This window comes from Ovis aries, chromosome 19 (assembly GCF_016772045.2).
Source record: "Ovis aries strain OAR_USU_Benz2616 breed Rambouillet chromosome 19, ARS-UI_Ramb_v3.0, whole genome shotgun sequence".
Classification (NCBI taxonomy): Eukaryota; Metazoa; Chordata; class Mammalia; order Artiodactyla; family Bovidae; genus Ovis; species Ovis aries.
This window is the reverse complement of record NC_056072.1, coordinates 53,637,393-53,664,873: the sequence shown is the minus strand read 5'-3', so window position 1 is coordinate 53,664,873 and position 27,481 is coordinate 53,637,393. Positions and strand designations below refer to the sequence as shown.

General features: G+C 49.0%; 1 protein-coding gene across 1 annotated transcript in view; it reads left to right on the top strand.

Moving 5' to 3' along the window:
• Window positions 1-27,481, top strand: part of LIMD1 (LIM domain containing 1) — a 72,091-nt gene that overhangs the window by 21,751 nt on the left and 22,859 nt on the right. The window contains exon 2 of the mRNA XM_004018519.6: window positions 9,598-9,699. Within this exon, the coding sequence (XP_004018568.3) occupies window positions 9,598-9,699 (102 nt within the window). The remainder of the gene's footprint in view (window positions 1-9,597; window positions 9,700-27,481) is intronic.

Below are 27,481 nucleotides of genomic sequence, written 5' to 3'. Positions count from 1 at the left end.
CGGGGGAGCCTGGTGGGCTGCCATCTATGGGGTCGCACAGAGTCGGACACGACTGAAGCGACTTAGCAGCAGCAGCAGCAGCAGTATTTAACTTTCCCTCTTCATTTGGGTACTTAAATTGTTTTCAATTATCCATACTGAAGTATTTTAATAATACTTTGATGACTATTTTTGTTTTTTTATGACAGCTTTCCTGAGATATAATTCACATGCCATAAATCCGATCCTTTGATTGTGTACAATTCAGCAGCCTTTAGTATATTCACTGAGTTGTACAACCATCACCATATCTAATTTAGAACACCTTCATCCCTCCCCAGAAGAAAGCCCGCTACTTAGCAGATTCTCCCTGGCCCCCTGTCCCCAAGTCATCTATTTACTGTCTCTGCATATCCATTTTGGGCAGCATCTTTTTTTCTTTTTTTAACCTTGTTAAATTCTTGGTCCAGTGGCGTGAGATTATTCAGTTCAGTTCAGTCAGTCATGTCTGACTCTTTGCGACTCCATGAATCGCAGCACGCCAAGCCTCCCTGTCCATCACCAACTCCCAGAGTTTACTCAAACTCACGTCCATCGAGTCGGTGATGCCATCCAGCCATCTCATCCTCTGTCGTCCCCTTCTCCTCCTGGCCCCAGTCCCTCCCAGCATCAGGGTCTTTTCAGATGAGTCAACTCTTCACATAAGGTGGCCAAAGTATTGGAGTTTCAGCTTCAGCATCAGTCCTTCGAAAGAACACCCAGGACTGATCTCCTTTAGGATGGACTGGCTGGATCTCCTTGCAGTCCAAGGGACTCTCAAGAGTCTTCTCCAACACCACAGTTCAAAAGCATCAATTCTTCGGTGGTCAGCTTTCTTCACAGTCCAACTCTCACATCCATACGTGACCACTGGAAAAACCATAGCCTTGACTAGATGGACCTTTGTTGGCAAAGTAATGTCTCTGCTTTTGAATATGCTGTCTAGGTTGGTCATAACTTTCCTTCCAAGGAGTAAGCGTCTTTTAATTTCATGGCTGCAGTCACCATCTGCAGTGATTTGGGGGCCCAAAAAAATAAAGTCTGACACTGTTTCCACTGTTTCCCCATCTATTTGCCATGAAGTGATGGGACCAGATGCCACGGTCTTCGTTTTCTGAATGTTGAGCTTTAAGCCAACTTTTTCACTCTCCTCTTTCACTTTCATCAAGAAGCTTTTTAGGTCCTCTTCACTTTCTGCCATAAGGGTGGTGTCATCTGCATATCTGAGGTTATTGATATTTCTCCCAGCAATCTTGATTCCAGTTTGTGCTTCTTCCAGCCTAGCGTTTCTCATGATGTACTCTGCATAAAAGTTAAATAAGCAGGGTGACAATGTACAGCTTTGACGTACTCCTTTTCCTATTTGGAACCAGTCTGTTGTTCCATGTCCAGTTCTAACTATTGCTTCCTGACCTGCATACAGATTTCTCAAGAGGCAGGTTAGGTGGTCTGGTATTCACATCTGTTTCAGAATTTTCCACAGTTTATTGTGATCCACACAGTCAAAGGCTTTGGCATAGTCAATAAACCAGAAATAGATGTTTTTCTGGAACTCTCTTGCTTTTCGATGATCCAGCAGATGTTGGCAATTTGATCTCTGATTCCTGTGCCTTTTCTAAAACCAGCTTGAACATCTGGAAGTTATTCAGGCTTGTATTTAATACATGGTGCCCCATGGCCCTCCAGAAAGGCCCTCCACGTTTATGCTTGCACTAATGGTGAGTGAGGATGCCCCTTTCTCTCCACTTTTCCATGAGCTTATGTGGTGACTGGTAGAAGTCTGTTGCTGGGGCCATTCGTCTGGTTCTGCCCCAAATGCTTGGCACCTCTTCCAGAACCTATTGACCTCCAGGTCCATAGGCTGCAACCTTCCGCTGAGAAAAGGCCTTGTTCAACTTGCATGCAGGCTCGCTCATTCAAATCTGCTCCCCCAACCACCCCTAACCGGACTGCGTGCCCTGCGCCTGCCCTCAGCCTCTCTTCAGTGCAGTATGTGGTCCGTGGCTGTGTGATGTCATGTGACTCACAGCACCTGGATGGAGCTAAAAATGATGCCCCCGCCTTCCAGAGGCCTCCCGTCCTCAGTGGGAGGGGAGCGGTCACCTGGACAAGGCCAGGTGTGAGCCGGAGGGAATGGTTTGCCAGGCCAGTCCCATCAGCTGGCCTGACGGCGTCTTTTTATTTCAGACCTCGTGCTAACAACGAAAGGTGCCGACTTGGTTGTCACCCAGGTTGGCTGTGTGTCAGTTCAAGGATGGCTGCAGGGTCCTCAGCCCAGCTGTCCGGCTGTCTGCAGGAAGGAAGCAGAAATTCTGCTGGAGCCAAAACCTCACACTCAGGCTGCTTTGCCAGCCTCCTGGTTTGTAAATCCTGCCTTTGCAAGCCACGGGGGAACATGCAGTGGCCCTAAACCCTGTTTGTTTTTTGGCTCTGAGTGTGCAGGAGATCATTTAACGTCAGTTCAAGATCACTTACTTCACGTGGAACGCTGCCTAGGCTAGGCTGGGTGGTGTCTGCATTTGATCAGTTATGCTGCGTGACTGCTGCTCAGATAATCTTCCTGAAACTGTCTCAGGGGCCCGAGATGTTCCAGGAGGCTCTGTCCCACCTCAACCATCATGGTTTCCCTTTTGTCTGTTATATATACTCGCGGCTCCACTGATACTTTTTTTGAGAAACGTTTTTCCCCCTCCAAGCCATTTGAAAGCTGCTATTGTACACCACGAGAGTTAGAACAGCTTGAATAAGTGTTCAAGATACTGGATATCAGGCAAGGATGGACAGCAGTCCTTGAGGGATGGGAAGCAAGTGGGGCAAGCCTGGGAGACTCCTTGAGTTAAATAAAGCTGTGAAGACTTCCCTGGGGGTATAGCAGATGAGAGTCCGCCTGCCAGTGCAGGGGACACAGGTTCGATGCCTGGTCTGGGAAGATCCCATATGTCACAGGGCAACTAAGCCTGTGCACCATACCTACTTAGCCTGCCTGGTGCAGCCCTCGAGCCTGCACTATTTGCCCGCTTCCTGCGACTCTGGAAGCCCGTGTGCCTAGAGCCTGGGCTCTGCAACAGGAGGGGCCGCTGCAAAGAGAAGTGTCCATCGCTGGCTGGGCTTTTCTCCAGTCTGGTGAGCGGGAACTACTCTCCAGCCGTGGCGCTGGGCCTTCCCGTGTTGAGGAGCACGGGCTCTCTCTGGGACACAGGCTCAGTAGTTGTTGGGCATGGGTTTAGTTGCTCCATAGCCTATGGGACCTGCCCGGATCAGGGATTGAACCCATGTCTCCTGCAGAGGATTCTTGACCACTGCACTGACAGTGGCTCAGTGACTCAACCCCTTATTGAGTCTTGTTTTGGGGAAAACAAACAAACAAACCTCACTTCTGTTTTGCCTCTATACTAGTGCTTATGCTTCTGACATCAGATGTACGGCTTTCCCCACGTCAACCAATTCTCCAGCACCAGTCGGGTGTCCTACAGTTCAGTTCAGTCTGATGCTAGTCGGGGTTAGCACAGCCCTCACTGGGTAAGGACTCAGCCCTAACAAGACGGTCCCCTCCCAGTTTGCCACCTGTGCTTCCCGCAGGCCAGCTACAAACCAGAGTTCCCAAGTTTGATAATTTGCTTTAATGGCTCACAGAACTCAGGGAAACACATTTGCCAGTTTATTGTAAAGGGTATGATAAGAAATACAGTCAAACAGTTGGATGAAGAGATGCATAGGGAAAGGCCCTGAGTAGAGGGGCTTCTGCCCCGGGGAGTCAGAGTATGTCCCTCTCCTGGCAGATATATGTATTCCCCAATCTCAAAGCGCTCTGAACCCTGCCCATTGAGGCTTCGTCACATAGCCATGATTGATTAACTCATTTTCCAGCCCCTCTCCCCTCCCTGGAAGATGGAGGGGTAGAGTTGAAAATTCCAAACTTGGAAGCCTGGCTTGGTCTTTCTGGTGACCAGCACCCAACCAGGAGCCCACCCAGAACCTCCTCAGTAGAACCAAGGATGCTTATTTTGCCCAGGACGTTCTGAGAGATTTAAGGGCTCCATGTCTGGAACTGAGATCCAACTGGGGAGCTGAGGGCAGAAATTGCGCTGTATGTATTGTTATTTCACAAACGCGAGCCTCTGCTCAGCGCTGGCCCCTTAGTGAGCTCACAGCACATGACTTGGGTTGATGTTGGTCAGCTCACCCATGAGCGTGGGCGGATTCTGGTTCCCCAGCTCCCTGGATGACCATCCCCCGAGGGCAGGGCCAGAGTCAGCTTGCTCACCACCTTGCTGCCAGCGTCTGCAGAGAGCCTGGCTCCGAATGAATGGTGGAGAAGCACTGGTGGGTAAATCCTTTAGCTGCAGTGTCCCTGGCAGAAGGGCAGGAGGAACAGAGGGGCTCTGCACTGGGGCGGGGGGGCGGGGGGCCTTGGGATGGAGGCTCTGGGCAGGAAGATGGCCTTGGGTGTATAGGATGGGCCAGAATGGGAGGTGGCCCGGATGGCCAGTGGGAGATCTGGGGCGGAGCTTCCCTTGAGTCTGAACCCCTGAACAGGTTGTGTGTTGGGCAGTGGGGGGGCGGTGGTGATGAAGGAGCCCCCTTTGGGGAGAGGGACTCCACGTATGTGGCAGGAATAGCCGTGTGACTGCCAACCAGATGGGGATAATGGCACCTTTAAGTTAGAACTTGGGCTCAGATCCATCTTTCAAACCTGCCAGCAGCGTGACCTTCATCACAGCACCTTTATGGAACTTGGGTTTGAGAAAGGGGCGCACACTCTACATTCACTGAATGAACAAGCCCAGCCTGGGGTCTGGTAGGAACATTATTTCCTAGAATATGAAATTTACTTCAGTATTTTTTCCCCCATGCCAAAGGAAGACTGAGTCTATTTCCTGCCCGTGAAGTGCTTTGCTATCCATTCAGCGCAAGCCGCAGGGGTGAAACGCTTTCCTACCTCCTCGGCTCCTCGGGGGACCTCCTCCATCCGTGACTGAGTGTTTAGAACACAAGTGGCTTCCTTCCTTGCTTTGTATCTGTGCGTGGTGCTCCGAGTGGTGAGAAAGGATGTCGGCAGCCCCAAGGAAGGAGAGAGAGTGAGGGGGAGGCTGAAGTCAGTAGGTCCCAGCCCGCGGACCAAGAGGAAGCCAGAGAGAGTGTCTCCCCACGGGCTGCAGGAGCAGAGGAAGGCCTGATGTGGAGAGATAACGGAGCAGGAAGCCCAGGGGGGCCCGGGCAGTTGTCAGTGTCCACTGGAAGATGCTGCCGTCTGGCCACTCTATGAGTAGGAGCGAGAGGTGGTCTGATTTTGTCCCCCAAGCCCGGAGCAGCTGAGTTCACGGCATCCTGAGTCAGCTCCATCCCTCTGACTCAGGAGGTGTATCCCGCCTCTCGTCATGGTCTTCAGGGGCCTCGCGCTCACCACGCGGCCGGGTGGAAGTCTGACCACGCTGCTGAGTCTCAGTGCTCCTCTGCGCTTTGCATCCAGCATCTCTGTGGGGCTTAAGCACGGAGACCACGGTGATGAAGAGGGAAGAAGGGATGTGGAGCATGGGGAGGTTCTGTGTCCGTGAGCGGAACCACGCTCAGGTTGCTTTGACGTTCCTTCCGGGCTGCTTTGAGCCGGCTTTGGTTGCTGCCGGACAAACCAGCCTTTGTTGCTCTTTGTAAAGATTTAGAGTCTACTTCCAGGGCACTTGGGACGGGTGATCTGAAAATCTACCCCAGAATCACCAAATAGTATTCTTGATACCTCACCGTGGTCCAGTAATTGCCATTCAAGAGAAAGTTCTCCCCCCATCACTGTGTTTATACAGTGGCCCCGGAAGTGGTCAGCGGAGGGCCATGCCGTCCATTTCTATTTTGATGTATGTTTGTTGAGGGCACACGAGTGTACCTTGTGAGGGACTGCAGGTGTTCAGAGACGGTAAGACTGAATCTCTGTAAAAGGCGCTCAAGGGGATGTGGGTACCCCAGGTACAACGGGTGAGGGTCAGGGCAGAGGGCAGGCGGCATGGGCTGTGTGTGGAGCTGCACGGAAATCGATTCAACTCAGCGGTTCTTCATTGAACACTTCCAGGGTCATAGCTAAGACATGGCCCCATCTTTTTTTTGTTTTTTTTTGTTGGAGGTTTTGTTTTATTTTACTTTTTAAACATTTTTATTTATTTTTTACTGAAGTATCGTTCATTTATAACATTGTGTTTCAGATGTGCAGCAAAGCAGTTTGGATTTTATATGTATATATAATATAGTGAAAGTCGCTCAGTCGTGTCCTACTCTTTGTGACGCAAGAGACTATATACAGTCCATGGAATTCTCCAGGCCAGAGTACTGGAGTGGGTAGCCTTTCCCTTCTCCAGGGGATCTTCTCAACCCAGGGATTGAACCCAGGTCTCCCGCATTGCAGGCAGATTCTCTACCAGCTGAGCTGCTGTATATATTCTTTTCCAGATTATTTTCCATTGTAGGTTGTTATAAGATACTGAATGCGCTTCCCTGGGCTGTGTGGTAAATCCTTGTTACCTATTTTATATACAGTAGTGTGTACCTTGTCATTCTTCCTTGCTCGTTGGAGGCAGCTCTGAATGTGCCAGCAGAGGAATGCAGTTTGCCCAGGATGGATGTACTTCTTTTATTTACTTGGCTGTGTTGGGTCTTGACTGCGCATGTGGGCTATTTAGTCGCAGCATGTGGGATCTAGTTCCCTGACCAAGGGTTGAACCCGGGCCCCTTGCATTGGGAGTGTGGAGTCTCAGCCCCTGGGCCACCAAGGAAGTTCCAGAATAGATGTAGTTCTTGACTTACTTGAGCAGCCTACGTTGTATATGAAATAATCAGACAAAAATACACGCTGCTGCCTCTGAGTTCTTTGGAGTTTTCAATTTTATCATGCTGTTGGCGAGGTAAAGAAATACATACACAGGCAATTTCATAGCCAGTAAGAGAAGATGGAAGGGAAGCACCTTGGGGAACTTGCTGGGGTGTTGGAAATGTTCTGTATCTTATTTGGGGTTTACATTACATAGGTTACTTGTCAAAACTCATCGGGTGATAGACTTACAGCTTGTGCATTTCACTGTTTGAATTTAATCTTGAAAAAAAAGATAACTGAAAGCAAATAATGAACTCTTATTAATGATATTCAGACTGAAGTGTTTGGGATGAAGCGGACTGCTCTCTGCATCTTACTGCGAAATGCATCACGAATTGGATGGCAGGGTTGACTGAGGGGCGGGCAACGAAGTACTAACCATTGTAGAATGGGGGTCATGGGCACACGGGACTCTTCTCCATTTTTCTTTTCATGCTTGAAAGTTTTCATAATAAAACGTTGAAACAGAAGAATGACAAATAACCACCACTTGTGATCCCTAAAGCTGTGCACAGCGAAGTCTTTCGGGAGCCGGTTTCTCAGCTGACACAGGACCATCCTTACGGACGGCCGCACCCGCTTCCTAAGGGAGTGACGGTGAAGCGGGGTGCGGGTCCTGGGCTTCTGTGTTCTCTGTGGGCCGGGTGGGGTTGGAGCGGGTGCGCTTCATTTCATGAAGGCTGTGTCAGCTTGGACTTCCTTTGAAGGTGAAGTCGTTTATCAGCTTGCAATGATAAGAACTTTGAAACACAGGACTTTTGGCCCTGTAGGCAGAATGTGGCTGTGAGTGCAGCCTGGCAGATTGGACAGAGCCAGGGAAGGCTGGCTGAGCCCCTGGTTGCCCTGCTGGCTGCTAGGGGAGCTCTTCCTGGTTTTTGGCTATGGCAGGTCTTCGTCGCCGAGCGGTCTTTCTCGAGGTGCGGTCTGTGGGCTTCTAATTGTGGTAGCGTCCCTGTTGAGGAGCACAGGCTCTAAGGCGCACAGGCTTCACGAGCTGTGGCTCTCGGGCTCTGCAGCACAGGGTCAGTAGTTGGGACTCATTCGCGTAGGTGCCCCCCTGGCATGTGGGATCTCCTTGGACCACAGATCGAACCCGGCCTGTATTGGCAGGCCGATTCTTTACCGCTGAGCCACGAGGGAAGCCTAGAGGACCTTTTAATATACATTTAAATTTTGGAAAAATTACATATGTTTATTTGTATTTTATATAAAAATTGTATATAAGTATATAATCAGTTTCTCAAAAATTGTAACACTATACAATGCATTTAAACAGATCCAGGGGAATTCCCTGGCAGTCCAGTGGTTAGGACTCAGTACTTTTAGTGCCGTGGCCTGGGTTCAATCCCTGGTCAAGGAACTAAGATCCCACAAGCCGCTCAGCATGGCCAAGATCAAAAACCAGATACAAAATACCTTCTGAGACTAGACTTTTTTCGGCTGTAAAGCAATGTAAGATTTTTTTTTCTAATACAGAAGATGCAAAGTGGTGAAATGAGTCATAATTTTATAATTTCGGTGTATTTCTTTCCTGAATCTTTTTTTAAAATTCATACATTATTTACATAATTGTAATTTTTTTTTCATTTGACTATAATGAGGGAGTTCTTTGGGAGGGAGATGCCAACACCCCCCGTATGTGGATTGACCCACGTAAGGGACCACATAAAGGGAGCAGAGGGTGGGCGTGGGGCGCAGGCGGGGGAGCCTGGAGCTGAGACCCAGGGGCCAGGGTGGGGGCAGGAAGGAGCACTGGGCGCGCCATCTGATGGGCCTGGGGCTTGGGGGCCTGATCGCTGTTTGTAAAAAGTGAGGTTAGTTAAGTCCCCGTTGGTAGTTACCATTGAGACTTAAAGGAAATAATTTGAAGTTGGCCAGCCTGCATATTGGGCTTAGTTGGTAAAGAATCTGCCTGCAATGCAGGAGACCCCAGTTCGATTCCTGGGTTGGAAAGATTCACTGGAGAAGGGATAGGCTACCAGCTCCGGCATTCTTGGGCTTCCGTTGTGGCTCAGCTGGTAAAGAATCTGCCTGCAGTGCGGGAGACCTGGATTCGATGCTGGGTTGGGAAGATCCCATGGAGAAGGGAAAGTCTACCCACTCCTGTATTCTGGCCTGGAGAATTCCATGGACAGAGGAGCCATGGGGTCGCAGAGAGTCCGACACAACCGAGCAGCTTTCACTTAGCCGGCATGTCTGGCCTGTGTTAATCACGGTGCAGCTGTCTTGTAACGGTGGGGGCCTTTTTAAATTTAATACTCATTTGTTTGGCTGCACCAGGTCTTAGTTGATGCATTGGGATCTAGTTCCCTGACCAGGGACTGAACCCAGGGACCCTCACTCCCCTGCATTGGGAGTGAGGACTTTTAGCCACTGGGCCACCAGGGAAGTCCCTGGTGAGAGCCTTTGAAAGCTTTGGACAAGAAAGAAGATGCAAGAAGTGGAGGTTTTCTGAGCATTAACACGCTGGTGTGGAGGGAGCGTGGACATGAGCCCGGGGCTGTTTCCTGCAGCGGAAAGGACTGAGAGTTGAGAGACTGATGGAGGGAGAGAGCGCGAGAGAGACACACACACACATTCTAGAGGAGTGACCCTCGGGATTCGGGGATGGGCTGGTTGTGGGGACGGCTGGGTATCTTGCTTTTGTCCGTTGATTTTGATTTTTATTGACTCACGTTACAGTGTTTCTCTTCCCACTCACTGCTGTGTTCTTTCCCTTGCAGGAGCCTGTGTGAAATGCAGCAAGGGGGTGTTTGGGGCCGGCCAGGCCTGCCAGGCCATGGGGAACCTCTACCACGACGCATGCTTCACCTGTGCGGCCTGCAGTAAGTGTGTGTGTGCGTGTGTGTGTGTGTGTGTGTGTGTGTGTGTAGGGGTAGCGGGGGCCCAGGGTGAGGAACAGGAGGACCGAGGAAGGGAGGAGACGGAAGAGCATCCTTCCAGGAGACACTTGGCCCATGTTCCTGCGTGGTCCTGCGGGAAGGCAGGACAGTGTCCTCTAGAAGAGGGGTTTGTACTATTAGCTCAAGGCCCATCAGAGTACCAGGCACTGCCTGGCGCCCACTCTGGTGTAGCTGAGCGATCCCTAATAACATCAGAGGTCTTGGAGGAGAGCGCTGAGATTCACCGTTGTCTGCCCTCTTGCCATTTATCTCCCCCACTGTGGGGACCAGCCAACCAAAAGGGTGACTCATCAGTTACCCCAGTGTGAAGCGGGGCCCCTTCTTGGCTCTTTGGCCCTGATCTTTCGTCTGGAGGCTGCTGTTTGAGTGAACAGTGTGAGTGTGTGCGTGTGAATGCCTGTGTGAATGCACGCCACACACGTGTGGGTGCCTCTTAGCAACACCTGTGGGTATCTTTGTACTGCTTTGTGGATGTTATGCCTAAAACATCAAATCAGGAGACCAGGCCTGTGCTCAGCTCAGCAGCCTGCTCGTTGAATGAACGGCAAACATAGTGGAAGATTGTAACACATTGAAGGCTGTTTGTCAAGTCTGACCAAGTCACGAATTCTGCTTGTTTCATGGTATCCAGCAAAGATTAATTTTGAGGAGCGTTTTTGAAAAATGTCCCACTGACATCCTCCAGTTTTGCACTGAGGCTGACAGCCATCAGTTGAAAGAGAACATCACAACAAAGCCCAAAGTGTCCAAGACAAAGGGGTTTTATCGTCTGGCCTGGTGGTCCCTAGTCCTGACTTTTCATTAGACTCATCGGGGTGGTTTTGGGGAGGTGGAGAGATTTTAAAAGCCAGTGGTGCGGTGGCCTCTCCCTGACCAGCACAATCGGAAGCTCTAGGTCTGGGGTTTCTAGAGTGGGGCATGAGAGATTTATTAGCTCCTCAGGTGACATGGCCAGACTGAGCACCTGGGATTCGTGCCAGGCTCCTCATTTTAGGAGCCTCCAGAAATGGGAGGGTCTTTTGCCACCTGATTTGTGGCACAGCCCTTGAGGGCCTCGGGGCTCCCAGTCTGCCGTTCCCTGGGTTGGCATGGGCCTGCCTTGTCTTGACGACACAGGTGTATGCCTGGTTCCCAACCTCAGGCTTCATCCTCACTTAGGTTTCCCATAAAACACATGCCTAAGGGTTTCCACCTTGATCATTATTCACCTTTGTAGGGAAAATTGTGAAAGACTTTGAGATGGATTGGGCTTCCTTGGCAGCTCAGCTGGTAAAGAATGTGGCTGTAACGCAGGAGACCTGGGTGCGATCCCTGGGTTGGGACGATCCGCTGGGAAAAGGAAAGGCTATCCCCTCCAGTATTCTGGCCTGGAGAATTCCATGGACTGTATAGCCCATAGGGTCGCAAAGAGTCGGACACGACTGAGCGACTTTCACTTCACTTCACTTGAGATGGATTACACATCTCCTAGCATCCGCGGTGGGAATGTAGGGCTTTGCTGGTTATCAGATTCCCTGGGTCTCTGGACCTTTCCTTGCCTTTGAGCCTTAAGTTGTAAAATCTTGATGGCAAAGCCTGTGGTTCTTGTCCACAGCACTGCAAACTGTGTCTGGTGGAGACTGACCAGTTTTGGCATCTGGTAAGCAATTTAGTTCAGCATTTCTGATGGCCAGCATCTAGAAGGTTCTTTGCTGTCTCCCAGGTATAACACCTTATTGTGTGTGTGCGTGCTCACTGAGTCACGTCTAACTCTTCGAGACCCCATGGACTGTAGCCCACCAGGCTCCTCTGTCCATGGAATTTTCCAGGCAAGAATGTTAGAGTGGGGATCTTCCCAACCCAGGGATTGAACCCACACCTCTACATCTCCTGCACTGGCAGGCACATTCTTTACCATTGAGCCACCTGGGAAGGCAATCACGTCTTACTGGTCTCTCATTAACTGATGAATTAAATAGAATATCTGACCTGTGTGGTTGTCTTATTTGTAAAGAGTTGTGATCATGCCTTCTTTGAAAAATGATCTCAGGCTCTCGGCTCCTGCAACTGTTTCTTGATTATTTGCTCTATCTTCCAGGAAAAGGGAAAATAAATATTGAGCAGAGGCTGTTTTTATACCTCTAGCAATTACCATTTGAACTAGAAAGTCCTTGGGGGCAAAGGGCTATTGTTGAGTCCGTTGGTTCCACCAGTGGCCGCTTGACTAGCTCGCAGTTCCTTAATCAGTTTATTTTGAAATTACGGCGGATACACACGCTTAAGACGACAGCTGCTTTGGGATTGTGCTTGCTCTAGCATTTAAGGCCCTTGTGGTCTGGTCTCTGTTTTATTGCCTCCTACTTTCTTATTACAGTCTGACTGAATTTCTCTCTTCCACATTCGCTCCCTGGAAACCCTTCTCCCCACTCACTGCACGCATTTAAATTTAGTCCCTCCTTGAGCACCCGCTCCAGTGCCTCCTCCCCCAGGAAGCCTTCCTTGTTCCCTGAGCAGGAAGGAACCTTTTCTCCTGAACTAGGCACACCCTGCCTTCTCACATAAACCGTGAACCACTGTCTCTGCATTTCCGGTGCCAGCAAACCAGGCCTCAGGACAGAGTGTGGTGGCACTCCTGTTGTGGGTAAACACGCAGCTTCCTCCCCACTTGCAGGGGTGGTTGGAGACCCAGGCACGTGCCTGAGCAGCTTCTCGTGGACGCCAGCGGTGGCCTACCTTTGTTCAGTTAACTTGCTGCTGCCGGTGAATGCTTTCAGCGGAAGGCGGTGCCAGGCTGCCCCACATCCTGGCTCTGTGGGTCTTCGAGTGTGTTTCAGTGAGCCTTGGTGTGTGGACACGGCACAGTAGGGGCCAGGCTCATCCGCTCCGTCCCCGACTTTGTTGGTGGAAGAGAAAAATGGGGTCAGAGAGGGGAAGGACCTCTCTCAAGGCTGAAAACCGAGCGTTTGAGCTGAATCCATGGCTTCCAAATCTAGATTAGGTTAGCCTGGAACATCTGTTTGGTTGGTTAAAGTGTATGTGATGAGTGTGTTTTTTTCCATATGTGTGTGCATGTTTTCCTGTTTCCTCGTTTCGTTTGTGAAAATAATCTGGCTTGAAACACCGTTGCGTACACACACGTGCGTGCACACACCTGCACTCTCTCACACTCGCTTCTTCGGTCTTGTTGATACTTTATCGAAACATAACCCTGGCATCTTGTCGAGCTCTCACGCACTTACAAGGCAAGGCCGAGGCCTGATGGATTTGACCATTAGAGAGAAAACGAGCTGTTTCTAGGTTCAGACAATCTATTCCCTTTGTGAGCAACAGAAAGGGCCTATCCCTCTCGCACACCCCGGAAAGGAGGACACTGAGACGAAAGGGCCAGTGGCTGCCGTGTGAGCTCTGGGGTGCTCAGCAGCCAGTCCTGGACAAGCTGACTGGACACGTGGTCCGTAGCCCCCTTCCGATCCCAAGGTGTCTACACGCCCAGACAAACCTCTTGCCTCTGGATGGTGGCAGTTCCCCATCTGCCAACAGGCAGCAATGTCTAGTTCATTTTTGGTTGTGGGAACAATATCACAGCCGCAAAAAGTTTCAAAGACAGAAACCCATCTTGTTGTCATTCTAGAACAGGTATTTTCACTCACATTTTCCCTTCTAGATTTTGTCCACTTTTATATGCGAAGAGTTGACTCATTGGAAAAGACTCTGATGCTGGGAGGGATCGGGGGCAGGAGGAGAAGGGGACGACAGAGGATGAGATGGCTGGATGGCATCACTGACTCGATGGACGTGAGTCTGAGTGAACTCCGGGAGTTGGTGATGGACAGGGAGGCCTGGCGTGCTGCGATTCATGGGGTCGCAAAGAGTCGGACACGACTGAGCGGCTGAACTGAACTGAATGTGCATTTTTTAGAGTTGTCCTCTTGTACACGGATATTGTATCCCTTTTGATTTAATGTTGTGGCATACATTCACCCATGTCTGTCATCTTTGTAATAACAGTGATAATGTTGTTAGTTACATGGTTACATTCATTACGTTGGTGGTCATTTTACTGGTTTTAAAATAATTCGTTTTATTTCTAATAATTTTAATAGTTACATGGTTGTTGGCTGAGCCGTTCGACAGTTTGACGGCACAGGGCGCGTCTGGGGTTTCTTGTTGGTTCAGTTTTTATTGGAGTAGCGTCCCTTTGCAGTATTGTGTTAGTTTGTGCTGTATAGCACAGCGAGTCAGCCGCACATTCGCACATTACACACGGCTCCAGCAAGTGCCTTTGTGCCTGTGTTTTTCTCCCTCTAGTGAGTTGCTTCCTTGGAGTTGGTTCCCAGAAGCAAGCATTCAGGCCATGATGCATGGGCGTTTATGTGGTTTGTTAAAGTTCTTTCTTAACGGCTCCTCCAGCAGTGGGTATGTTTGGTTGCCATGGAGATGTGTGCAGTGGGTCTCCCTCTCCCGCACTGGGCTCTGCCCACCCAAGGCGGCCGTGCCCCCAGCTGGATGCTCTACGGGAGCTGTGGGCACAGTTGGGTGAGGGGAGGGCACGCCCTTGGCCGGCAGCCACATGCCGCGTGTCTGGATACCTTGTGTCAAGTGGCCGGTCCGAGGAGAAGCTGGCGCCTGTCTGGGGCTCGAGAGAGGCTGAACAAGAAGGAAGAAAAAGTTTGCTGGGCTTGTGGAGTCAAGTGAAGTCTCCTTGGCACCTTCCAGAAGAAACTATGAGGCAGAGAGAAGTCCAGACTCTGTGTCCTCACCCCAGGCTGTTTTAGATCCAGAAAGTAAGCTTTTGTTCATCTTGTAAAGACTAAATAAATTCCACCCTGGAATCATGGGTGAAACCAATTTCCTGGTTCACAGCCCCTACTATTTTTCAGCTGCGTGGATTAGAAAATAACGGACTAGATAAGAGATGGACCATGAGGGTGCCCTGGTCTTGGGGGCAGGCAGTGCCGAGGCCAATGAGGAATATGCCCAGCGTGGGCCTGAGCCCAGAGGAGGGCAGATGGGGCCCCTCCGGGGACAGGGCTGAGGTGTGCGGGTCATGGCCGGAGCAGGTGACTCTGATGCTGGTGTTCCTGGAGGGACGCGGGCTCTGTGATCTGCCAACCGTACCTGAGGGAAGACACACAGCAAAACTAGGAGTGTATGCCAGTGCCCAAACCACCTGCCCAAACCCAAACATCCATGCTTGTTAAAGGCAGTGGAGGGCTTGTTTGGTGAGATCTTACACCTTTATTTAGACCCCACCTGAAAAAAGGGGCTTCCCAGGTGGTAAAATCTGCCTTCCAATGCCGGAGACCAGCGTTCGACCCTGGGTCGGGTAGAGCCGCTGGAGAAGGGAATGGAAACCCACTCCAGTATGCTTGCCTGGAGAATCCCCATGGACAGAGGAGCCTGGCGGGCTACGGTCCACAGGGTCGCAAAGATTCAGACATGACTAGTCGACTAAACATCTGGGGAACTCTATCTATAGAGTTACAGTCGGCACTGAGAACACCAGAAGTGCCAATCCATTCCTTTGAGTAAATGAAACAACTAGAAATAAGCCCAGATTTGTGGGACAGAGGTTCTTAGTGAATAAATCAGTGACTGATGATTTATTCACCAGGAAGGTCACAGCTAAAGTACCAGAGGGTCCTTGGAGGGTGTTTCGTTTCTGTTAGTCATATCCGACTCTTTGCAACCCCATGGACTGCAGCATGCCAGGCTTTCCTGTCCTTCACTATCTCCCAGAGTTTGCTCAAACTCATATCCGTTGAGTCAGTGATGCTATCTAACCATCTCAGCCTCTGTAGACCCCTTCTCCTCCTGCCCTTAATGTTTCCCAGCATCAGGGTCTTTTCTAGTGAGTCAGCTCTTTGAATCAGATGGCCAAAGTATTGGAGTTTCAGCTTCAGCATCAGTCCTTCCAATGAATATTCAGGGTTGATTTCCTTTAGGATTGACGGTTTTGATCTCCTTGCTGTCCAAGGGACTCTCAAGCGTTTTCTCTAGCACCACAGTTGAAAAGTATCAATTCTTCAGCGCTTAGCCTTCTTTGTGGTCCAACTCTCACATCTGCACGTGATTCTTGGAAAAACCATAGCTTTGACTATATGGACCTTTGTTGGCAAAGTGATGTTTCGTTGGCTTTGTATATGCCGCCTCAGCAACCCAGCTTTTGGAGATGTCCAGACTCTGAAATAGTCTAGCCTGAATTAGCGAGGTCTCCCTTTAATTCATGGCAGGCCTGCTTTCTTAGGAGTCATCTCAGTATTTATAAGTAATTCACAGGTAAGCTTTCTGACTTATGCTGGCCTGACCGTGCCCCGAGCCCTCCACCAGCTCATTGAATTGGCGTATCAACCTGAGAGAGTTCAGCGTTGTTATTACTCTCATTTCACAGATGAGCAGAGGCTTGGAAAGTTGGGTTTCCTTCTGGTTGGTTATATTGATGTTAAATATAGCCTGGTTGACACTGGAAACCAGGACCATGTGGACCCACAGCCCTTGCTCGCAGCCACTGTATCTAATGAGCTTTGCTTAGAGAGACACGGGATCTTGCCGTGATGTCTCAGGTTCAGTTCTGCCTGGGTGCTGTGTGACAGCAAAGATTGGGTTCAGGGATATTTTCGATGTGTGAATGCAGAAGAGTGGCCTGGTACTTGGAATAGGGGAGTCAGAATTCGGTAGCAGGTGTGATGTACCCATAGGAGAGAAACGGATTAAGGGCTTTCATTAGAGGGCTGTTCCTCCTTAGGCCCTTTGATCCCTGAGTTTTCTGAGCTGCTGAGTCATTCCCGATAGTTCAGCATTGGCGTGTGAGCTGAATGAGTCAGCTGGATCTCGGGGAAAAGCTGAAGACAAGAATGTGAGAAAGGGACAGTGGGCAGATAACAAAGGGAGCCAGCGGGCGAGGGCAGAATCAGGAAACCACCAGAATAGACGGAGCTGAGCCAAGGGCTGCACGGGTGAGAGGAGAGGATTTTACTTGGCGCGTGGTCACAGGGTCACGTGTCCCTCTCTAGCAAATCCCCTTCTGCCGCACGCAGCAGAATTGGGAGCAGACTTGGCTTCCCAGCGCAGACTCTGTTGCTGCCATCCCAGGCCATGGCATCCCTGACAGCGGGAAGGCGTCAGCTTCTTTGTGCCTGGGACACGGGAGGAGCCTGGGCCTTCTAAGCCATGGTGTGAGGGTGACTCCAGTGCGACCTGTGTCGTTGATTGCCACATCCGCATTCCAAGCACCTGATACTTACACACGCGTGGTGAGGGTGGAAATCTGCACCCATTCTCTCAGTGAGCCCTGGTGGGACCCAGGGTCTCCTCAACTCTAAACGCAGAGTGGAGGGTGCCCTGACACGCAGCGGGGCTCACTGCATGCTAACTAACACGAGTGCCAGACGCCCGGATTTAGGGAGTGAGAGCTTTCACAGGAGACTGAGCTTTGTGCTTCCATCAGTCACTGCTCGGGCCTTCTTGGTGATCTCATCCTGCTGAGAGCATCTCCCCTCGCTCAGATGGTCCATCTCTCAAATGGTCTTCTACATTTCCGTCTCCCACCCTGGCCCTGTGGCGGTTCATTTTATGTGTCGACTTGACCAGGCCACTGGGCACCCAGATTTTGGCCTAATGATAGTACTGGGATGACAACCCTGGCAAAGATGACGCCCGTGTGAGTGTGTGTGCGCGCCAAGTCGCTTCAGTTGTGTCCGACTCTTTGTGACCCTATGGACCATAGTCTGCCAGGCTGCTCTGTCTGCAGGATTCTCCAGAACTGACATTATTTGTTTTGTTTTGGGGGTTATGGGTGATTTTCTTCTCCCACATGTATTTTTTTCCCACAATGTGACTGTATTGCCTTTGTGATGTATAAAGTGCTAAAAACAATAAACTTACAGATTGTTTCTTACTGATAAGTGAACCGTGGTTTAGGAAGTCGAGACTGGCAGTGTCCAATAAGGTAGTCAGTAGCTGCATGTGGCTATTTAAATGGAAACTGCATTAATTAAGATGAAATAAAAGTTTTAATTCTTCAGTCACGCTAGCCACATTTCAAGCGCTCAGAGGTCATCACAGTGCTTGCTTTTATGTTCTGTTTCTCCCAGTTAGACGTACGTCTAATGCTCCTTCCTCATCGCCCTGTGGTCTTCTGAAGCATCTGCCGCATACGAGTCTGTTGACTTGATATTTCAAAGCCAGCATGACCTTCCTGCCAGTTAAGGTTTAAAGCGGAAGAGAACCCTGACCACGGGGGGCAGGCGTGGATCCTGTGGTTGGGTTTTCAAGGCACCGCTGGGGCACTGGCCAGCCTGGGAGTCTGGCAGATCCAATTCCTGGCCACCACTGGGGGGTTTGGTTGTCTGAGTCTCCCATGGGGGGAAGACCCTCTCTGTTCCTCCTAACCGCCTCAGGTCCTGTCGGCTGCCCTGCGCAGCCCTATCCACACAGCTGGCCTCTGAGCACAGCACCACTCCCCAGCTCTGAGACCTCAGCCACTTCTTCTCATAACATCATAGTCTGATTCCTTTACTTGACGCTGAGCACATTCCTCCACGTACTTCCAGCCCCTTTCTCGTCCGCTCTCTTGCCACCGTCTCCTCCACCCCGTGTCCCTGGGAGCCTCCGGCCGCACTGAACGTCACCCACCCCTTTCCTACCCCTGTGCTTCCCGCTTCATCCCAACAGGTGCTCGTCGCTCTCTGAGCGGTGTCCTCCACTGCTGTCTCTGCTGTGGCCCCTCGGGTACAGGTCTCGGATCCATCTCAGGAACACCATACCTGTGTTGGGGTGTGAGGAAATATGATTAGATTGAAGCTGCTTGCAGGGTCTGTGCCTCCCCCTCTGAGGTTAGTTTTGGGAGAATGGGGACAGCGTTTAACTGATCTTGATTTTTCCCTTTATCTGGCACCTTTACCGTAAGGCAGAGCACACAGTTAGCCCTGAGGAAATATCGGGGGGCATAAAGGTGGCAGTTACCCATTACCCTGCTCCTCATCCCCCATCCTCTAGCCTGAAGCAACCTCTCCTCTATAGCGTTGCCTATTCTGGATGTTCCATACCAATGGATTCATAGGTATATGGTCTTTTGTAACTAGCTTCTTTTATTAATACTTAGCATTGTATTAGCCAGAGTCAACTACGCTGTAGGGTGTATCAGAACCTCGTCACTCTTCATGGCTGAACAACAGCCCATTGTACGGATGGACTGCATTTTATTCATTCATCGGTCAGTGGATACTCCTTTCCACTTTTTGGCTGTTTGCCGCTGTGAGGATTCCTGTGCATGTTCTTGTGTGGACATATTTTTTTTTCAGTTCCCTAGGATAGATACCTAGGAGTGGCATTGGTGGGTCATATGGTAACTCCACGTTTAGCTTTTTGAGGAACCGTTTTGCAAAGTGGCGACACCTCCACGTTCCCACCAGCAGTGTATGAATGTTCCAATGTCTCCACGTTTCCTGCCAGCACCTGTGATTATCTGAATGAGTCTGACCATCCTAGTGAGTGTGAAGCTGAATCTCAGTGTGGTTTTGATTTGCATTTCCCTGATGACCAGTAATGTGGAGCATTTTTCTCATGGGCTTGTTTGTATGTCTTATTTGGAAAAAAGTCTATTCAGACCTTTTACCCATTTTTAGTTGGGTTATTTGTCTTTCTATTGTTACGCTTTAATAGTTCTTTATATGTTTTTCATATACATCTATCAGATATAATTTGCCAATATTTTCTCTTATTCTGTGTACCGTTGTGTCTCTTTCTTGATATTATTATTTGCAGCACAAAAGTTCTTAATTTTGATGTAGTCCAATTTATCTCTTTTCTCTTTTGTTTCTTGTGGTTTTGGTGCTTTATCTAAGTAAACGTAGCCCTGTCAAAGGTCACAAAGATTCATGCCCATATTTTCTTAAGAGTTTTATAGTTTTAGTTGTTAGGTTGAACTCTGATCCATTTTGAGTTCATTTTTGTATGTGGTGTGAGGCAGAAGTTCAAATCCATTCTTTTGCCCGTGGACAGCCAGTTTTCCCAGCACCATCTGTTGAAGAGACCAGTCTTTATCAATTGGATTGTCTTGGGATATTCATAAAAAGTTAATTGATGCTAAATGTTAGGGTTTACTTATGGTCTTTCAATTTTATTCCATTGCGCTAATCAATTATCTTTTAAAGAGATTTAACTAATAAGAAAGAGATCAGTTACTGTTTCTGGTCCTCTTCATTCCTTTGTTCAGATCCAGGTTTTCATCTGGTTCCATTTTCTTTGTCCTGGAAAGACTTAACTTTTTTTTTTTTTTTTTTTTTGGTAGTGCTGATCTGCCTGTAAAGAATTTTTTCAGCTTTTGAATGTCTTAATTCATTCTTACTTCACACTGGTTTTAAAAGATATAATATTATAAAAGATATAACGCCTTTTATAATGGTTATAAAAGATATAAATTGTCCTAAAATATATAAATAGAAATATATATATATATATTTGCTGGGTGTATAATTCTAGGTCGACAGCTTTTTATTTCATCTTTAAAGATGTTGTTTCGCTGTCTTCTTGCTTGTCTTGTTTTCAACAAGAAATCCAATGCGATCTTTATCTTTGTCTTTTCGTATGTAACGTCTTTTTCCTTTGATTAAGGTTTTCTTTTCGTCATTGATTTTGAGAACTTTGATCATGATGTCCCTGGTGTACTTTTCATGCTTCCTATGCTTGAGATTTGCTGAACTTTTTGGGTCTGTGGCTTTATAGTCTTCATCTAATCTGGAGTATTTGTGGCCATCGTTTCTTCAGATTTTCTGCCATTCTCCCCTGGAGCCTCCACTTCAGGGATTCAGTGATCCCTTGGTTTGGCATATATATATATATATATATATATATATATATATATAATTTTTTTTTCTCTCCCTACACTCTAGCTTGCAGTCTTAATTCCACACCAGGGGTTGAATCAATCAATGCTCTCGGCAGTGAAAGCGCCGCGTCCTAACTGCTAGGCTGCCAAGGAATTCCCGTTTTGGCACCTTGAAGTTGTCCGACGGCTCACTTCATGGCCCTTTCATATCTCAAATTCTTTTCCTCTCTGTTGCATTTCGGACAGTTGCTGTGCCTTTAATGTCATAGATTTTATTTCTTGCGATGTGTAATCTGCGTTTAATCCCATTCAGTGTCTCTTTCATCTCTGACATCCTTTTCATCTCTAGCAGTTCAGTCGGGGCCTCTTGATATCTTCTGGGTCGCTGGTTAACTTTGGGGGCAAAGTTATTTACTGTTACATGGAATAGAACAACAGTAACTTGTCCTTCTTTACTAATTCTAATGTCTGTGTCAGACCTGGGTTGATTTCCACAGATGGATTATTTTCTTCATTATAGGATGTGTTTTCTTGCTTCTTTGCCTACCAGATCATCTTTGACTGGAAGCTACGCATTGTGAACCATACCTTATTGAGTCCTGGGTGTTTTTACATTCTATTAAATCTTCTTGAGCAGTTAAATCTTCTGGGGTGCAGATAAGTTACTTGGAAACAGTGATCCTTTCCAGGGTGGTTTTTATGATTTGCTAAGTGAGTTTATAGCAGACCTCAGTTCAGTTCAGTCACTCAGTCGTGTCTGACTCTTTGCGACCCCATGGACTGCAGCACCCCAGGCCTCCCTGTCTATCACCAACTCCCAGAGTTTACTCAAACTCATGTCCATTGAGTCGGTGATGCCATCCAACCATCTCATCCTCTGTCATCCCCTTCTCCTCTTGTCTTCAATCTTTCCTAGCATCAGGGTCTTTTCAAATGAGTCAGTTCTTCACATCAGGTGGCCAAAGTATTGGAGCTTCAGCATCAGTCCTTCCAATGAACACCCAGGACTGATCTCTTTTGGGATGGACTGGTTGGATCTCCTTGCAGTCCAAGGGACTCTCAAGAGTCTTTTCCAACACCGCAGTTCAAAAGCATCAATTCTTCGGTGCTCAGCTTTCTTTATACAGCAGACCTCAGTCTAGGGTTAACTGTCCCTTCCGACACAGGGCACAGCCTTACTCAGCATCGCCTGGATTATTATGCATCCTCCCGTCTGTCTGCTGGGACCAGACCGTTTCCGGCCCTTGTGAACGTCAGGCACTGTTCTCTCTCATCCTTCTGGCTGTCTTTCGGCCCCAGCTGTGGTTATTTTCCTCACATGCCTGTGCTGATCTGTGCTCTGCTAAATCCTCCAAGGAGACCCTCTGCGAAGCTCCGGGATTTTTTTTTTTTTTTTCTGTGCAGCATTCTCTTCCCTGACCCAGATGATGATGGTCTGGGAGAATGGACGTGGAAAACAAGAAGCGAATGGATTTGTAAAACTGTAAGAAAAAAAAACAAAAGGACTCCAGAGCGGTGGTTTAGAAGAGGATTGGAGTGTGGAGTGGGCTGCTCAAGAGTGTGGTCCTCGACCAGTGCTGGCCAGTAGGCAGAAGCACAGACATGAGGCTTTTCCTAACACTTCAACAGACATTGAACACTTTCATAACAGCCTGACACAGCAAATTGGGGCTTGGGTTTCATATGTTTTCATTTCCCCACGTTATTGTATTTTATGAGAAAATAAGTCTGGCAGATGGAAATGAAAGACAAAACCCCCGAGACTTGGCCCTTGCCCACAGAAAAACTGAGAAAGCAGCAGTGATCTGGAGGTTTTGGACAAAGAGGGAGACGGAGGTGGAGGGGATTTTTTTCCTTGAAGGTGTTCGATGGGGTCCTGGCAGCAGTGACGTACGGCACATGCTTAGTACGCGCTGGTGCTGTGCTGGGCCCTCTGTCATCCCTAACCTTGTCCTCTCCACGATACCTTCTATGAAGGGACCCAGGGGTGTAGGTGACCGGCCAGCCTCTCACTGCTGGGAAGTAGAAGCCGCGGACCCCAGCCTGAGCGCTTTTCCACTTTTGCTGCTCTGATGTTCGTCCCACTGGGCCGGCGTGAGCCTTTGGAATCCAGGTGGACTGTTCATCGGAACCCAGCCAGTTTGCTTGGTTTCTTTCTGTTGCTTTGTTACTAGCAAAGCCTTCTAACAGTTCACCTGTTCTGGGAAAGCAGAAGTCGATCAGGTAGGCCTCTGTGAATGACACAGCTGTTCCATAGCTGCCCTGGTCACAAGTGGCCTCCGGGGACTTGAAATGTACTTGTTCAAATACTTGAACTGATTTTTTTTTTTTTTACAAAAGTTTATTCTTAAATGTACAGTAGGTTCCAAGACAACATTTAATTCTAGCTATATGTGGCAACAGCTGTTACGGCAGTGAATCCAGATGTTTACACAGGAATGGAACGAAGGCTCATCATTGCCTCGGCACAAGGAATAGCTTCCTCTTTGCCGGATTTCTTAATTCCACAGGTGGCCGGGCGGCCTTTCCCTGGGGCCTTTGCCCTTTGCTTTTAGCTCCTCGAGTTTCTTCTGCTCCTCCTCCTGATTGTGCTGGAATGCCTTTTGTTCCTCGTCCACCCTCGAAGCCTGACGTGATGCCTGCCGCTCCTTCCCCAGACCCTGCTTGAGGAAGCTTAAACTCATTTTTTTTTTTTTTTTTGAGCAGACATTTTATTTTATTATGCACTGAAACGCTGTTCTCGTTTGGTCGCCGAGTCGTGTCCGACTGTTTCGCGACCCCATGGACTGTAGCCTGCTGAGCTCCCCTGTCGATGGGATTTCCCAGGCAAGAATACTGGAGTGGGTTGCCGTTTCCTCCTCCTGAACTGAATTTAAGAAAGGATTTGTTTATTTCACTGTGCGGGTCTTCACTGGTGCACGGCTCTTTTCCAGTTACGCCGATCGGGGCTGCTCTCTCGTGATGTGTGGGTTTCTCATTGCAGCTGCTTCTCTTGCTGCGGAGCACGGGCTCCAGGGTGCACAGGCGTCAGTGGTGGCGCACGGGCTTAGCTGCCCTGCGGCACGTGGGATCTTCCCGCATCAGGGATCGAACCCACGTCCCCAGCATTGGCAGGAGGATTCTTTACTGTTGTCACTCGGGAAGCCCTTGAACTGAATTTTTTATGTTATTTTGAATAATCGAGAATTACACATCAATGGCCACACATGGGCTGGTAGCCCCTGTGGATGGCTCAGGTAGAAGTTACCAGCTGGAACAGTACGATAAAAACATATCTGAAGGACTGCTGGTTTTTACGTCTCTCAGCAAGTATCTTCACTGTCAGGAAAACTTTGCATTGTTACTTTTCAGGGAGATATTTTGGAAACAAATTTGCGGTAAGGCCTTAACGCTAAGGGCCAATTAGTTTTCCAGAATAGATGAGCTGTTTCTATTTCTAGAAATCAGGAAGAATGGTGAGTACTTCGAGTTTAGTTTTATTTGTCACACTAAGTGGCTGACCTCTCTCGTGTTGTCCTCAGCTGCTCTTTCCTTCACTAAACTACACTGACTTTATCCACGTTTTTCATCTGAAGATGCCCCTGTAGACGTATATAAAATATTCATTCACTGCATCTACGGGAAGTGGCTTTTTGGAATGGATTCTTGCTGAGTGTGTACGTGTATTAGTCAATATTTTATGAGCTATTGTTGTGATCGGAAAATAAAGAGCGACTTTGACTACTATATTCCATAGCTCTGGAAAAACTCTTCATTTGGAATATTTTTCGTGTGCATATCACCAGCTGTTTCCCGTTTCAGGGGCTTCCTCTGCTTGAAGCAGGATGATTCTGAAACTAAAGATGTAACCCGACATACCTTCTTCCTTCTCAACAGCTTTGTGTTTGATGCTGATTGTTACAGGAATGGCCTGGGTCCTTAATTTTTGCTGCGCTGGGTCTCACCTGCAGCTCACAGGTTCTTCGTTGCTGCTCGGACCTCCCCTAGTTGCGGTGCTCGGTGCTCGGTGGCTACTCTCTAGCTGTAGTGTGCGGGCTTCTTGTTCCGGTGGCTTCTCTAGGGCGGGGCAGGCTCTGGGGCAGGCGGGCTCAGTAGCTGTGGCACACGGGTTTAGCTGCACCGTGACGTGTGAGATCTTAGTTCCCGGACCAGAGATGGAATTCACATGCCCTGCGTTGGCAGGTGGATTCTCAACCCCTGGACCACCAGGGAAGTCCCGGTCCAGGGCTTAGCACTTTTGCTGGACCAAGATGAGTCTCTTCAAGTGGAGATGCTGGTTCAGAGACAGGCCCGAGGCGCAGCCCAAGTCAGTGGTTCTCCAAGTGTGGTCCCTGGACCGGCACGGTCAGCAGCACCTGAGAAGTCGTCCGACAGGCGGATCCTCAGGCCCTTCCGGGAACTACTGAGTCAGAATCTCTGAGGAGGGGCCTTAGAAACCTTGTGTGTTAGCACGCCTGACAGGCGCCCTGAAGCACGCTGACGTCTGAGGACCGCAGGCCTGTTTGCTTGTGTTCACACTGTGGCCGTTCTGCTTTATCTCCTGGTCTGTGTGAGCTCTGGCACGGCTCTGCTGGCTCCAAATACGTGCCACCATCGGAAGTGTGAGGACTGTGGCTTGTCACCACCACTCAGGGGAGTCACATGGGGAAGAAGTATCATTGGGAAGGTCTAGACGTCCACCGTCTTCCCCTCCCACAGCCTGTTCCAGGGCAAAGGGATAGTATAGTGCGATGGAAAGAGTGTTCACCTGGCACCAGTGAGTTGTGTAGTCCCTCAGTTGTGTCCAACTCTTTGCGACCCCATGGACTGTAGCCCCCCAGGCTCCTCTGGCCATGGAATTTCCCAGGCAAGAATCCTGGAGTGGGTTTCTTGTGAGGCCTGGGTTCAAACCCCAGCCCTTGTACTTGGCCTTGGCCAGACAGCCAAATTTTCTTGACCCCTTTAGCTTTTTGTTTCCTCATCTGCAGCATGAAGACTCAGTGAAACTGCATACAGTGCCATAAGTGGAGTTAAACTGCTTAAAGTCTGGGGTCACGTTATTGCCGAGTTTAATGAGATGACCCCAGCTAACCTCCAACGCCCACCAGCCTGGAGTTCTCAGCCCTGCTGTGTGGTTCCTGCCTGTCCCATCTTGGCTGTGGTCTGGCGCCACCTGGTGGTGCTCAGCTGCTCTAGCTTATTTGTCAGTGAGGATGGTTCTGGGTCCTGCACTTGCCTGGAACTTTAAGGACAGCGGCTGTGATTCCAGGAATTTCCCAGTTCATCGGTGTCTGTTTCATTGGCTAGATCTAGAGTGATTCAGCTTAGAGAATACCTTATTTCTGCCTCCCTGCTTTTCAAGATGAGTTTGCTTGCTGTTTTCTGCGTGGCCTTACCTTCCTTCAGTATGCCTAGGGTAGAAGATGGGGGTTGTCACTGGTCAAGTTATATCCCACATGGGTGCCATCACAAGGGATTTTTACAGAATTGTCAAGACAGTTAAAGGGATACAGGGTAGGTAAAATGCCCAGTACATAGAAAGAACTTTAAAAAATGGAAACGCCCTTCCCCATTCCCTAGTAGGGAGAGAGAGACTGGATTCCACATGGCGGTGTGTACTCAGCAAGTGTTAAACTGTGCAGGTGGGCTCATGGTACAATGGAACAAGCGCACACGTCAGCATCAGACAGCCTGGCTTCCAACCTGCCCATTCATTACCTGGGCGAGCCTCGCTGAGCCTTCCTAATGTATGAAGTGGAAATGATACTGTTTGACCTGTAAGTACCCTGGTGGCCCAGATGGTAAAGAATCTACCTGCAAGGCAAGAGACCTGGGTTCAGTCCCTGGGTCGGGAAGATGCCCTGGAGGAGGAAGTGGCAACCCACTCCAGTAGTCTTTCCTGGGAAATCCCACGGACAGAGGAGCCTGGTGGGCTGCAGTCCATGGGGTCGCAAAGAGTCAGACACGCCAGAGCGAGTTGACAACAACACATGGCGTCTTTATGAAAGAGAAGAGGAAGCCCAGACTGCCGGCCGCATATCCCTGGCTGTCGTGTCCAGTGATCCCCAGTTCCTGCGTCCCCACACGGCTCCGTGATGTCGACACGTGATGGGTCCTGTTTCTGCCTGATTCTTTGGTGAATTCTTTCCCCGCTGAGTGCATCCTGGAGTAGGAGGCAGGGAGTGGTTTGTGGAATGTCTCTGAAAGGAACGTGGAAGGTGGGAACAGCAGGGGGCTAATGATGTAATAACGTGTGTGGCAGTGTATTCAGACACTTTAAAAACTTTTTTTAGCGTATGAAACTTCTAAATACGGTGCTTGAAACAACAGGAGGCCATCAACAGATGTTAGTTGCTTTCTCTCACTTTGACAAAATGCAAACTAACTATGGGTGTGGAAGTCAGTTTCTAAACTCGGGGTTGTGGGGGGAGTGGATCTTTTAAAACTTTCGTGAAAACTAGAGTTTGAGTCCTTCAAAGCAGAGGAAGGCCCCACCTTCTTGGGTCTGTGGGGGAAGTCCTTGTTTCTTTATATATTTTTGGTAATAAAGGAAATAGAGATGCAGCCTTTGCCTGCTGCCCCCGCCTCTGGCGTCTGGACATGGGACTCCTCAGCTCTGGGACGGGCAGGGAGAGGATTTGTCTGGCCAGTTGGGCACATTTTAGAATGATCATCAAACTGACACCTGCTCATTATTAAGTTTGGGGAGGTTTAGGAGGGTATAAAGAAGCAAACCACTAGTGACCTCCTGCCTCACCCTCCACAGTCATTCAGATACCATGTATGTCTACCGAGAGACACTGTCATTCTTGGACAGATTTCCTTTCCAGTCTTTTTTCTTTAGATTTCTTCATTACGTAATTGAATCTTCCTTTTTTTTTTTTAACTTTTCACATTATTACATGAGTTTTATTTGAA